This window comes from Cetorhinus maximus, chromosome 9, assembly GCF_964194155.1.
Source record: "Cetorhinus maximus chromosome 9, sCetMax3.hap1.1, whole genome shotgun sequence".
In the NCBI taxonomy this organism is placed as follows: domain Eukaryota; kingdom Metazoa; phylum Chordata; class Chondrichthyes; order Lamniformes; family Cetorhinidae; genus Cetorhinus; species Cetorhinus maximus.
In genome coordinates, this window is record NC_135887.1 from 90,315,458 (window position 1) to 90,329,810 (window position 14,353).

General features: G+C 39.9%; 1 protein-coding gene across 3 annotated transcripts in view; it reads right to left on the reverse strand.

Annotated features, from left to right (window-relative positions):
- LOC144684818 (synaptotagmin-7-like) overlaps nucleotides 1-13,611 on the reverse strand; it is a 703,889-nt gene extending 690,278 nt beyond the window's left edge. For all 3 annotated transcript variants that reach the window (XM_078549087.1, XM_078549086.1, XM_078549088.1), the window contains exon 1: nucleotides 13,411-13,611. In XM_078549087.1, the coding sequence (XP_078405213.1) occupies nucleotides 13,411-13,432 (22 nt within the window). In that variant the 5' untranslated portion in view covers nucleotides 13,433-13,611. The remainder of the gene's footprint in view (nucleotides 1-13,410) is intronic.
- Nucleotides 13,612-14,353: the final 742 nt, after the last annotated feature.

The window sequence follows — 14,353 nt, forward strand, 5'->3', positions numbered from 1 at the left end:
GGGCTACGGTGAAAAGGAGGAGTGGGAGTAAGTGAATTGCTTACACAAATACAACAGGCTGAATGGCCTCCTTCTATGCTGTAACCATTCTATGATTCTAAGTTAGTTAAACATGACTTGCCTTTAACAAATACATTTTGGCTTTCCTTAATCAATCCACACATCTCCAAGTGAGTGTTAATCTTGTCCTGGTATATCATTCCTAAAAGCTTGCCCACTGACTGGCCTGCAGATGCTGGACTTATTCTTATACCTCTTTTTGAACAAAGGTATAATGGGGTGAGGGGGAGATGTTGGCAAAATGGTAATGTCACTGGTCTAGTAATCCCAGGGGCCCAGGCTAATGCTCTGTGGACACTGTTTCAAATCCCACCACAGCAATTGGTGAAATTTGAATTCAATTAATAATTCTGGAATTAAAAACTGGTCTCAGTAATGGTGACCATGAAGCTAATTGATTGTCATAAAAACTCATCTGGTTCACTTTTGTCCTTTAGGGAAGAAAATCTGCGGTTGTTATTTGGTCTGACCTACTTGTGACTCCGGACCTACAGCAATATGGTTGTCTCTTAACTGCAAGCTACAGTTCAAGGGCAATTCAGGATGGGCCAACCATGTCCACATCCCATGATAAAAGAATACATTTTTAAAAGTGCAATTTTCCAGCCTTCTGGCATCCTTCCTGTGCATAAGGAAATACCACCATATGGTCATAAGTAGCACCACAATTTCCAACCCTACTTCCCTCAGCAACCTAGGATGCATCCCACCTGGACCTAGTGACTTATCCATTTTACAGCACCACCTCTATCAATGTTTAGCCCACCTAATATCCCAAATACTTCCTATTTTTGCAGCGTGTTCTCTCTTAGTAAAGACAGATATAAAATATGCATGTAGGGCTAAGGTACAAAATACGCATTTAGGACTAAGCTATGTCCTTTGCCTCCATGCATAGGTCTCCTTTTTGGTATGTATTTGATTGACCCACCTCTTCTTTCACTGTCTTGCTATTTATAGGCCTATAGAAGACTTTTGGATTGCCTATTATGTTGGCAGCTAGTCTCATATTCTTTCTTTGCCTTTCTTATTTCCCTTTTCACTTCCTCTCTAAACATTCTATATTCAACCTGGTTCAAACTTGTATTATCAACCTGACATCTGTCATACACCCACTTTTTCTCCTTCATCTTATTCTCTATTTCTTTTGTTACCCAGAGAGTTTTGGTTTTGGTTGCTTTACCTTTTCCCCTGTGGGAATGTACCTCAACGGGGTACTGTACTGAATCATCTCCTCTTTAAAGACTGTCCAATTACAAATACTTTCCGTTTAAAGTTTTGCCTGCCAATCTTTGATTCCAATTTATCTAGCCCAGATCCTCTCCTCACTGAAGTTAGCCCTCCTTCAGTTGAGTATTTTTATTTTGAATTGCTTCTTACCCTTTCCATTGCTAATCTAAATCTTATAATACCACGATCACTGTTCCCCTACTGACAAATGCTCCATTTGGCACTTCATTCCCCAGAACCAGATCCAGCAAAGCTTGCTTCCTCATTGAGCTGGAAAAATACTGATCAACAAAGTTCTCCTGAAAACACTTCAGAAGTCATTCCCCTTCTCTACTCTATACACTGTTGTCTTTGTCCATATTAGAATAATTAAGATCTCCATGCATAACGCTGCTATGGTTTGTCAAAATCAAAACCGTACTGTAGCACCAGGCCTGCTGTTTACTATAGTGATAATCAAAATTCTAATAGCTTTAATAACCAAAGCCTCCATATCATAAGGTAAGAAAGTTGTCTAGCATGAGCTGTTCCGGTAGTTTATTCCACAACTCTATTACTACTACTACCTGCCTTACACTGAACTTCATTTTTGAAGTGTCTCTGGTACTCAAACTTACCTGTATTTGATATGAACCTTTTGCTCTCCTGACCTAACTTGCCTCCTCAACCTTCACAAACTCTAGCTGAACCAAAACTCTGTTCCTCGGACTCTATCCTGCTCACCTCCACTCTAAATTTCATGTCCTTCAGCACCTGCAGTTCAAAATTCTCAACATGTTTAAGACCCTTCATGGCCTTGTCCCTCCCTATCTTCAAATTTCTCCTGTTCTACCACCTTCCCAGAATTCTGTATTTCTCCACTTCTGGCCTCTTATTCATCCCCTCTTCCCTTAATCCCACCAATGACAGCTCTGCCTTCAGCCATCAAGGTCTGAATCCCTGGAATTCCTTCCTTAAACCTTTCTGCCTCTCTGTCACCTTCTCCTTTAAAGAAAATCCTTAAAATCTACAACTTTGACTAAGCATGATAACCCTTCCTATGGCTCGGCATCTATTTTTGTCTTTGAGACATTTTTATGTTACAGATGCTATATCAACACATGTCAATTCACGGCGCTAAGTGATTTTACATTGTTCGGATGGTGAGGAATATAATTGCTTCCCTCCATCACAATACCCCATTACAAGGAATAGCATTGAAACCAATTCACTATGGCAGTTTTCATTTACGTATAGAGATTTCTGAAAGATAATAATCTTGCACCTCTTTTTATAAAAATTAATGAACAATTAAAAAAAAAAGCCAGAATTCTGAAATGGAAGAGAATATTATAGAAATCACCACAAGTCGCCAGCATCTGAAGTAAAAAGAAAAGCTAACATTTTGGATAAAGACTCTGACCTTTTAAAAAAGTTGTTTGTAAGCTCTGAAGAAGCAAACGTCTTTGAAGGGATTTAGCTACATTGTAATTTTGTCTTCTAACCACCAGTAAACCAAATGAAATCAGAACTTCTGTGCAGAGGTGTGTTATGCCTTAGCAGAGCGTATTACACGGCAGAAGGTAGCTTGTATGGCTTATGCACCCTCCAGAAAACCGTAAGCAGTCTATTTTATCAGAAGCTGTAGTATATAGTCGTGTTACAGAGAGTGACATCATAGGAAAATGATGCTACCAAAATCAGAGTGAAAGAGGACGTGGTTAACACACTGGATGGGCTAAGAATTGACAAAACAGGAGGTATTTAAAAAGCTGGCTGTATTTATAGCTAGTAAGTCACCATGACCAGATAAGATACTTCCCTTGGCAAGCTGGGATGTAAGGTCAGAAATTGTGGAGGTGCCAACTGTGCTGTAAGCATTTTGTGATTTTGTGTGGTTCCTTTGTAGAGAGGGATGAACAATAAGCAATGCAAAATAGAAATCAGGTGTCATAGCCCAGGAAAGTTATGGCAAAGGACGACTTATAATTATATTTATTATAGTAATAGCTGTATTTTAGCTGGAACAAGTAGTTTTATCACAGCACAACACTGATCTTACCACCTATTTTGGTAATTGTATAATGTTCCACTCCTATCGGGTGATTAAAAAAAAAAAATGATATGAAAAGGAGTGAAAATGGGTGCTTATAGTTCGAATTACTGCACTACATACCACTCCTACTCCTTTGAAGCTGGTGTCCATCATCCCATTTGTGTAGAGGTTGGCCAATGAAGTTTTTACATCTTAGGTTAAAAGTTCTCGCTCCCATGAGATTTGTCTACTTTCCCCCCCACACCACATGTGGGACTTTTAACTTTTCATCCTCTCATCTACATATGACTAATAAATAACACGCAGCTAGAACACGCAATTGACACTGGTGAAGATTCCTCAATTAGGTCATAGAAGCACACCTTTACTTGTTCATCACCTAACCTACAGCAGGCACAACCTTTGGAGTAGCCAAAACTAACATTATTTTATATTGGTGCAGCTGGAGTTCATGAGCCAATTTACAGAGCTCTATGCATATTTGTAAACAAGCACTACAGAGCTCTCTCCAGGACACTATGTATGGTGATTTACAGTTCCATGCTACTGACTGGAAATCATATCGTCACTGCTGGTCTTAAAGCGTGCACTGTAGAACAGTACAAGCCGGTGTCATATGGTATCATTACTGCTAATATTTTGATTTCAGTTTTATTTTTCTGAAACTCAAATTAACTCAAATCTCCTGACGTGACAGAATAAATGCCAACTATGTGCAAAGCATGTACTTTCCCAATACTACCTGAAGGTATCCCAAACACATTTTGTTTTCTTGAGGTATTACAAAAATCTTCAAAAGAGATGAAAAGAAAACCTGCAAATGGAAATATAAAGTCAAAACAAAAAAAAATGCTGGAAATAAGCAGCCAATGCATTAGCATTTTAAAAGGTAAAGGATCTTTTCTGACTAAGAGCTTCTATTCAAAACTTTAACTTGGCATTTTTGTCAGATGTTGACAAACCAGTATTGCCTGCAATTTCTGTTTTTATGACAAGAATATTCACTTTCAGGTTTAACTTCATCACTCTCACATATGTCCTGTTTCTTTCTCCTGAACTATTCAAAAATTGTTTCATGGGCTTCTGGTTTCCATAATTGACATGTACAATTACTGAGTTCTGATCGCATTTGACAACCATTTCAAGGATATAAACAGGTAATTCCACATTACTGACATGCTAAGAGAAAAAAAAAGATTCTGAAGTTTCATGCGGGTCTCTTTCAACAGACTGAAATCAGCCTTAATCAATCTGAAGAAGCGTGCATTTTCAAAATTGTTTCTCTCATTACTAAAACTGAATGCCTGAGAATTCCTGCCATATTCTATTCCCAATTTCAATCATTGATAGCTTTTACTTTTCCTTTTACTGAAATCAAACTCACTTTGAAGGGTCAAAAAAGAGAGGTAACAGCAATATTAAAAAGATTGCTTGAAAGACCATTGTTCTTTTAACCAATTAGATCCCAGACAATGTCAATAGTTCTGATTAATGGCATCACATTTTACCAAAACAAATTTCTATGCTTATAACCACATTAGTTCCCTTGTCCTGGATGCCATTAATAATAAACAGGAAGATAACATTAGGTAATGGACATATTTCATTTCTATTCATTGGCCAGTTGTTGGGTTCCTACGACATGGAAAGAAACCCAACACTGTATATTCTAACCTTTATCCTTGTTAGTCTTTTTTAAAACTGGACTTTTTCTGCTAAGCAAAGAAAATTAAGATGGATGCTACAAGTCACCTGATCACAGAGTTGGCCCTCTGTCTGGGACCATACCAGCAGTTTCAAGAACAAAATAATAATTTTTTTCAGCTTCTGGAATTTCACATTTCATTATGCAAAGCCCTTGTAATTAATGAAAGCAGCGGAAGTGCAGATGAACTGGTTCCTCCATCTTGAACTAACACAAAAGAGAAGGATCAAACTTCGTTACTAGAAGAGATGCTAACAACCAATTTGTCTCTCTCCTAAGGAGGAACCATGGAATCCTGGCCAGGAGCACAGAAACTAATTGTTAAGCTGCAATTAACCATTAATAGGCCATGTCACATGATCCCAGCCTCTGGCCTTTCAGGCAGTTTTAACATTACACCTTTGGGCCTCAGTCAGACCGCTGTTTTAACATCAACTGGACGGAATTCCAGCAGCTGGACTAGGTAAACAGCTTCAACTCCACGAAGCCTGCTTGATTTTAAAAGTCTCTGACAACACCCCCCAAATGGTCTAAACACAAAGCCCATTGTGCAGGAGCATAGTTTGTGTCAAGCATTTTCGTCTCATTTAACCAACCAGAAACTAATCAGATTTGAACCCCACCACAAAGGAAACACCCTCTGGACTCTGACTTTGGACTCTGGGACACACGTGAATGAATATTAATTTTCTGTGATCCATCTTTGTACTGTAAAACTCCTTTCTTCTATCCCCCTGCCCCCCTCCACCTCCCATACCACCACATTTTACTGTGTGTACACGTGGAGTGGGAAGTGACAAACACTCTTTTTTCCTGGGATTTGAATGTTTAAAAAAAAACTAACCTTCTGAGTTTATCCTAACCTAGTTTGCTGTGAATTATTAGTAAAATCGGATCACAAAAACCGAGGTATCAGAAAAACACGCCACCACATATTCTTTTAAAAATTAATTTAAACACCTTCTGCTTACGGGCAGGTGGTAAGAGGGAATCAGTGCAGTCTGACTGTCTTCGTTCAGATACAAAGGGCCAAGTGCCTTTATTCTGTGTTGTAACAATTCTGGAATACCTAGCAATACCTATTATATTTCAATCGATGTACCTGCCTGTATTTTGCTGGTAAAAACCTGCAAACTCTGCCTCACATCCTTAAAAGACTCAGCCCTATACTGTCCATCCTCACATGAACATGATGCAGATAGAATCCAGAACCATGTAAAGTAACAGGTAGGCACTGACCAACCAGTCAAACCTGTTCACATTCTTAACACCTTCAACCATCTGCTAATATTTCTCAATTTCTTATTCTAACTGCAATCTAAATTTCTCTCACTCTCTTGGAAAATGTCTCTGAGAGGATTAAAGTTCTAATTGTTTTATATGTTTTAAATAGAAAATCAACTGTTCGTGCCTAATGACTCTCATTGCAGGAACACTTCGAAATGAGGTAGGGACTTACCAGTAAATAGGATTAACTTAGCCCATCGTTATAGAAGAGAGTTGTTTCATGGAGGCAACCAGTCAACAGCAGCAACAAGTTGTATTTTAGCTGTGATCATAGGCAAAACTATTCAGTACAAGGAAAAGTCCAAGAAATAGAGCTGCATAATTGAGTATTTTCATAGGCAATGTTTAGACAACACTCTATTGCAGTTTTCACTCGCATTCAATACATGAACTTCAGTCTCAATCCTGTCATCTAACCACCGTTATCCCCACACAATCCTCAACATCGCTCCCTATAAACCCACCCTCATTCCCACACCAGGTACCCCACCCTCATCCATAATATGCTGACTTTCAAACCATCATGTATCTTCCAAGTGGACTACATTTTCTTCACATTTAACCTCCTCAATCCTTAGTCCAGCAGCAATGCATTGGTTTTAATTGTATTTAATTACAGTATTGAAATTTGATCCTTTAAATGTTTTGCGTTAAATGGATTATGTTTAGCTGAATGGTTATTGACAAAATTGTGAAAAATATGTTCTAATGAAACAAAGAATTTTTTAGATTTAGCTAAATTTAGCATTGTTGTATCTATTTATTTTCCTCAAATTGAAGCAGTTGGAAGTTCAGAGTACAAAATCATGAGATTGAGAGATGTATGCTTGATTATTTCACTCTTAACTTCACCTAATGTGAAGAGGTGAAAGAGTCAGAGCTCTGGGAATAGCTTGTCTGCCTATGAAGGCCTAAATTTGAAGGGATACGAGTGTAAAAATGACTCAAGACATAATCTGTAAGCAAAATAAATAATATCCAATAGCTGCAAAAATTAATTTGTTTGGGAGGCTGCTGTGTATATTAATTGCCACTAGATGGCTCTAGTTTACCTCAAAAATAAGTGTACTTATGACATCTAGTGGCAGCATGGCAGTATTGCAGAACATTCCCCTGTAATAAAACTTATATTTGAAGAGGTGCTCATTCCAGAATCATATTTTATTGAGAAGCATAATGACAAGCGTAACATCCCCAAAATCATAATGGCTTACAAATAAACTTTCATATCCCATGACAAATTTAATGTACAATTACTTGCACATCCAGAAAATTAAGATTTTTAAAAAAATTCAAATATTTTGTGACCTAGAATAGAAAAGTCAACACATTGGAAGCCAATATTTGTGCTCTGATATATTGTATGAAGCTCCATCTTTTTTGATAGTGGGATAAAAGGCGTATATGATTTGGACTCCCCACACATTAATAAGATGGCCCAGATTTTGCTGTGGTAATGAGTGTGAAACTATTAGCGCCTGCCATCATTACTCAACTGAAACCTACAGCAACCTTAGGAATCTGCACATGCAGAAAACACAGAAACCCAGAAATTGCTGTCAGTGATTCTATACTTCACCAGAAGCTGGGCTATAGAGGCAGCCTCTTCTCCCTCATCCCAATCATGAAACTCCAATACATAGGAAGTCTATGAATTGGGGAGAACTTCTACTCTTACACTGTTAGTCTTGCTGTAAAAATCTTGGATCAGTTAGCTTGTTGAATGAAGTGTAATTGGATTTTTAACAGTGCAGTAAGTTCACAATTACTGCCAAACACCCTAGTGGCTCTAAAGAACTAATTTTGTTTGTGGAATGTCAGATTTCTCCATAATGATAAAAATTCCACATTTTAATTTTTTGTTCAAGTTTTACCTTTTAGTACGCATGTTAATCCAATCATTTATTTATTTCACCACCTGAAATTTTAAATTAAAAAGTGAAGGAAATTAAGTGTTTTTAAATTCCTGGTTTGCTATGCATGAATACTTCAAATGTGATTGGCTCCTTACCTGTTCAATAACATCACTACTGCTGCATACCAAGACATCCCTTTGATTTGCTACCAGATTTAAATTGCTGTTGGGACAGGGGAATACCACAGCACAGAGATTGCTCAACCTTTGTGGACAAGCTTCACTGGTGATCATGAAATACAGGCCCATGATGTTAGCTATGCTTTTGGAAGCAGAAGTAAAGAACAAATGCTTGATTACAGGTAAATTGCTGAAAATCAGAGTGTATTTACACTACTAGGTCCATACCATTAACGTTAGCATCGCAACTCCATATTGGATCTTCATTGACATTATAATTGAAGCAATGGTGTGAAGTTGCAGTGCAAATAAACTGGGAGTCATCCAGATCATTCACATGCACCTTCTAATAATTGTTTACAAAGCAGCACAGACAAGAATTTGAGACTTTCTGCAGCTTGCAGTTAGGAATCATTTCAAAGGCATGCCTCCCCAAAGTCATAACTCTCCAGAGTCATGTGAAAATGTGCAGGCTGCATGGTCATAGGGCCATCATAAGAGTCTGCTCTGCACTCACTTACCATCTGCATAAATGCACTTTTATCAAGGGTTACTGCATAGTGAGGAGTAGTAGAAAAAACATGGTCAGTTATTCCCTTCATGCCTGATAACACTAAGATCAGGTCATGATCTTGCTGTTAATCTGTACAGATTTAGGACTGTATTTGAGATCTTTCTGATCTGTGCAATTCAATAGCACATCGCACCATGCACTAATCAACTACGTCAGAAGAACCGGTAATTTTCTTGAACATAAGCTAAGCACCGATATTCTTCATCATTCATTCACAATTTTGTCTCCATAGATATGTTAGCAATGTGCAGTCTAATTACAGTAGTCTATACAATGCCCAACATATAATTTAATCCATTGCAATTGTCACATGATTACACATTACAGATGGTCTGAGGTAATCGCTAGAATATTTGGGCTCTTCTAATTCTGTGCGCAGATTAATGTACCCAATTGCAAAACTCATGCATATCAACTTTCAGAGGCAAACCAATTCATAGAATGGTTACAGCTCAGAAGGACGTCATTCAGCCCATCATGTCCATGCTGGTTCTCTGCAAGAGCAATGCAACTAGCCCACTCCTATTTCCTGTAGCTCTACAATAATATCTTCACAATTATCCAATTCCCTTTTGAAAGCCCCACTTGAATACGCCTCCACCAAACTCTCAGGTAATGCATTCCAAACCACTCACTGTGTTAAAAAAAACCTTTCCTCATGTTGCCACTGGTTCTTTTGCCAATTACCTTAAATCACTGTCCTCTCGGTCTCTACTCTTCTGTCAAGGGGAACAGGTTCTCCCTATCTACTCTTGTCCAGCTCCCTCATGGTTATTAAGCATCCCTATCAGATCTCCTCTCAATCTTCTCTTCTTCAAGGAGAACAGTCTCAGCTTCTTAAATTTATTCACATAACTGAAGACCCTCATTCCCGGAACCATTCTTGTAAATCTTTTCTCAGCCTTCTCCAATGCCTCAAAAATCAGAAGCCCATTATTTTTCCTGGCCACAATCTGGAGAAGGTGAACACTGCACACAGGAAGATGAAGTAGGGTGGCGTTGAGCCATTCACATTGCTTCCCATGACAACTATTTTTCTTTTCCCATTCTCTGCATGGAAGTCTTCCCTAGAACATTATTCTAAAGCTGTGCTTAAAATAGCACTATTACCACATACTCCTCCTAAACTTAACTTTTATTTCTAATATTGGCAAGGAAATGAACCAGGAAGTTCAATTTACTGCCATTAATGCCGACTCTGTTGGTCTGTGTTCCTTTTGCAACAATGTAAGATGGAGATAATTAAAAGTCAATTGGAGCAAGTGTGGTTAATGACTTGGGTGTAAACATTGCAGAATGGTCTTTTTTCTTCTATCGAAATCCGGATCAATATGCTAACTTGTTTCCCCTGTCAACCGGTGATAGAATTATCCGCACTATGCTTTCTAGAGGTGGGTTAATATTCAACAAACACTGTCTCTCTCTCTTGGTAGGTGAAAGTGAAAGCCTTTGAGAGCATATTATCCAAAGTACAGATATTAAAAAGCAACACCTGTGCTGCCGCTAAAATAGGCAACTCGCAAACAGCTGAGCAGGCAGCAGGAAGGAGGAAACCAAAGTCGATCAAGACTATGTTTTTGACGCTGAAGTGAGCCCACACAACATTTCGCATTGGTAATGTGACTCGGCAGGTGGCGGAAACCAGTAATATTTACAAATCTCTCTGAATTAACTTTTTTAAAAAAAAATGGAGAAATATATCCCGTGGGCATTATATTGTCCTCATTTATATACACTAACTTTAATAGACCCAACATCCTGTACAAAGACGAGGAACGATTAAAGTGAAATTGGAATTAAGGATGTAAAACAAGGGAAAGTGATCAGACATGTTTACCACATGTACGTGTTTATTCTTATCGCTCCCTCCCACAGTAAAGGAGAAACAGCCATTTGACCCTATAACTATGATAGAGGAGCTCGAGCAAGGCGAAATACATTTGCAGTGATGAGAGGGATAAATGCTTTGGGCTGGCACTAGAAAGTGATCAATTTCTCCTTTCTTCCATCCATGTTCAATAGGAGCAGTCAAATGCAATGACTTGCAATATGTCTACTGCCACTGCTGAGCCGGTATTATTTCAGGTCATTTCACTCTCAGCAGATCATGGTTTCCTTACGTGTTCTCGTATCTATTGTGTGTTTAGCGGTGTGGATTCAAGTTGTTCTTCTTGCGGGACTAGTCTTCGCTTTTGAAGGTCAATGCTTGCAATGTTGAGTCAGATACTACTCCCGTCGCTACTCATTGTACAAAAGGGACTGTCAACTGTTTGACAACCCTGCGGTTTACCCTCATCGGCCGCCAAACAAGATTGGATGCAAATCTACGGCAGTAAAGTGCAGAGACCCTCTAGCTACCTGTCCACTCTCCTTGAAGGACGTGTGCTGAATGGAAATCGCACCCCAAGCCCTACAAGATCTCCCCGTATGCCCTTTTCTGCCATTTCAATCATCAACCTTAGTCAATACAAACTTAAATGTCCACTAGTTAAATGCCCGAATTATAAAGTGATAACATTCGCTCTATCGCGTACATTGTCCCTAATCCCATCCGCTGTATATCGCTCGTGGAGACGCTGCTTCCTCTTCCCCACCCAGGCAACAAGACAAAGATATACACGACAGAAAATGGAGCACGGATTCCCTTTCGAACAGATTACACACAAATACATCCACCTGCAGGACGGGCAGTCCATGCCCCACCGGCGGGATCTGGGACTGAGCAGGTGATCAAACAAAAAAAAGAGCAGGTGGGGCAATGCCCCAAGACCTTTAGACACCTTTCAACATCGCGACTTGAAATAATCAACACACATTTTATTCAGAGATAGGGAGCGGGAGAGAGAGAGCCAGATGTGGAAGATGCAGTTTGAAAACGAGCCTCGGATTGACGCTATTATCTATTTGAAATCCTTGTAATGATTGGAAAAGAAGCAACGCTGCTGGAGAAGTGGCTAGAAGCAGCACGTTTGGATGAAAGGCGCGGTTTGGACAGCATGCCTTCCGTTGTACGCGTGTGTACCTTGCTGCTGGCTCAACTACTTCACTAGTCCATCTCGACTTTCCAAACAATCTACATAAAACTGTTTGAAATAACTTTGTGTCCATGGTGCAAATTATTTTACATTAAGATTATACCTTAGCTAGTTCACTGTTTAGATGCCGTGGGGTGGGTGGGGGGGAGCGATTAACCGAATGTTGCATAAATATCTATTCGTCTTAAAATTTGAAAGGTGCCTCAAGGCTGAATCATTTATCATTACAGTGTGTTGGAAGGATTTTAAATGCTAAGCCCCATCGATCTAGCGCTCGACATATCCACGAGACAAATGTTTGGATAAGCCAGTATCTGGGTGTCCGAGTTCTCACATTATAGATTTCTCCACGTTAGGGTTACATTTCCTCACTTGCCGTTATTGACGTAACTCTTCAAAATTTCAACATGTGATTTATCTGTGAGCTTTAACAGTAACATGTAACTCAGGTACAATTGTTAGGAGAAAGTACAGGTGACACGACAGCCAGGAACAATTAGGATTGCTGTAAATCCTTTCAGACCAACTTTTCTGTCCAATCAGTATCAATATGAGAACACTCCCTCTCCAAAATAACTTCGTTTTGCTTCTTTCTCGTAAAACCGAGAAAGATTAAAAAAAAAATCCACCCTAAATCTACACCACCTTAGGCGTGTGTTGTATGACCTAGATGCGGAAGAAGAAAAAATAAAGTATTGTTCCCGAAGGTGCCACACATCTACTGACCTTGAAAATGAAGATGTGGAGGACAATTCATTGCAAAATATGTTAAAAGGTGGACTGGGGTGGGTGGGAGAAAGAGGTATTTAACACCTATACAGGAATAAAATACAAGAAACCTTACGAGAACCTGTTAGGAAACATTAATACATATACACAGGCGATCCAAAATTGGTTAATCTGCAGCCTCAAATCCAATTCAATAAGGGATATGCTTAAAACAAGTGTGACCGCGAAACCTCAACAGTAAAACAAACCTGCTGAGCAGGATAGGGACCCACACAGCAGTAGGCAGCTGACAGCAATGAGAAATGAAGCGACATAAAACGGACAAAAGCATCATATTAACTAATATCATTATCTTCCTCTATATAACACCAACTAATAACTGATGGCCGTGATATCTCTTGCCAAGACATTTGCCGAACGCGCTGTGGCAGCGTCAATTCAACCACTCCTGTTTTTTTTGTATTATGAAACTTCCCGAATTAAAGCTCACACAACGTTAGCTGGAAGATTCCCGGGTATCTTAAAAGCATCTTGGCAAAGCAGGGGACCTGACACACAGCAGACTTCGGAACGCGACAGGTTGACTGAGGAGATAGCTACAGCAACAAGATGATGAGCAAGAGAGAGAGAAAAAATCCCAGTTCCATTGTCAACCAGCATGCAAAAAACCAAATCAATGCAACCTTTAAAAAAAAAACATTTCCACACACACCTCCTTACCTTTCGGAGTGTCCTTGAACATTTTTTGTTTTATTTCTCTCCGGGAATAAGTGTCCGTGGTTTTATTTTCCTACGTGCAGAAAGCCAGCAATCAGAAAGCGGCGTGTTGCATTTTTGAGACACGGAGAGGCGAGAGGAAGAAGCGGGCTGCTCAAGCCTCCTCCTGCAAACACTTTCTCTCACTCCCGCCCGCTCCCACGCTCTGACAACACTGCCACACTCCGACAGCTCACGCCAGCCTCCCTGACTCTCCCCGGAGGCGCGTGCACGCAGCCGGGGCGCGCGCGATCACAGCTCCACACCGCGGGCGGGCGAGCGAGCGCTACGAGGAGTGAAAGAGGGAGAACGTTTGCAAATGTTTCCTATCACGCAGTTAATTCCCCCGCTGCTGTTCCACACCGTACATCTTCACAAGGTAGAAATCGAAAGTGGCTCTTTTCTGATATAAGGTTGTATCTGAAATGTATCGTGTCAGATATGTAGCTCACTTTTTATTGTAAACACTTTCCCTTCCCCCCCCCAAAAAAAAATCCTTCTGCGAGTTATTTTATATTCCGATAATGAAGTAAATTTCTGCCGCTGCTGAATCTCTTGCCCCCCCCCCCCGCCCCCAGCCCTGGAGTTAAGCAGGAGCTGCGGTGTTGTACATTGACTCCAAAATTAGTTATGGGCTGTGGGGTGGCAGGACTGATGCATGTAATATTTATCTTATACGCAACAAGGTAGCCACAGCTCAGTGGTGGCTTCTGATTCAGGAGCTTGTCAAGTCCCACTTGGCTCAGTTCATAGCACCTTCGCCTCTGAATCAGAGGGTTGTGGGTTCATGTCCCACTCCCGGAAAACCAAGAACTGTGATTGTACTCGAAAGAGTTGCAATCTGTGACTGTTGATATCGAAAAGAGTTACTAACACATGAGATTTAAAAAAGCTTCAGGGCATAAAT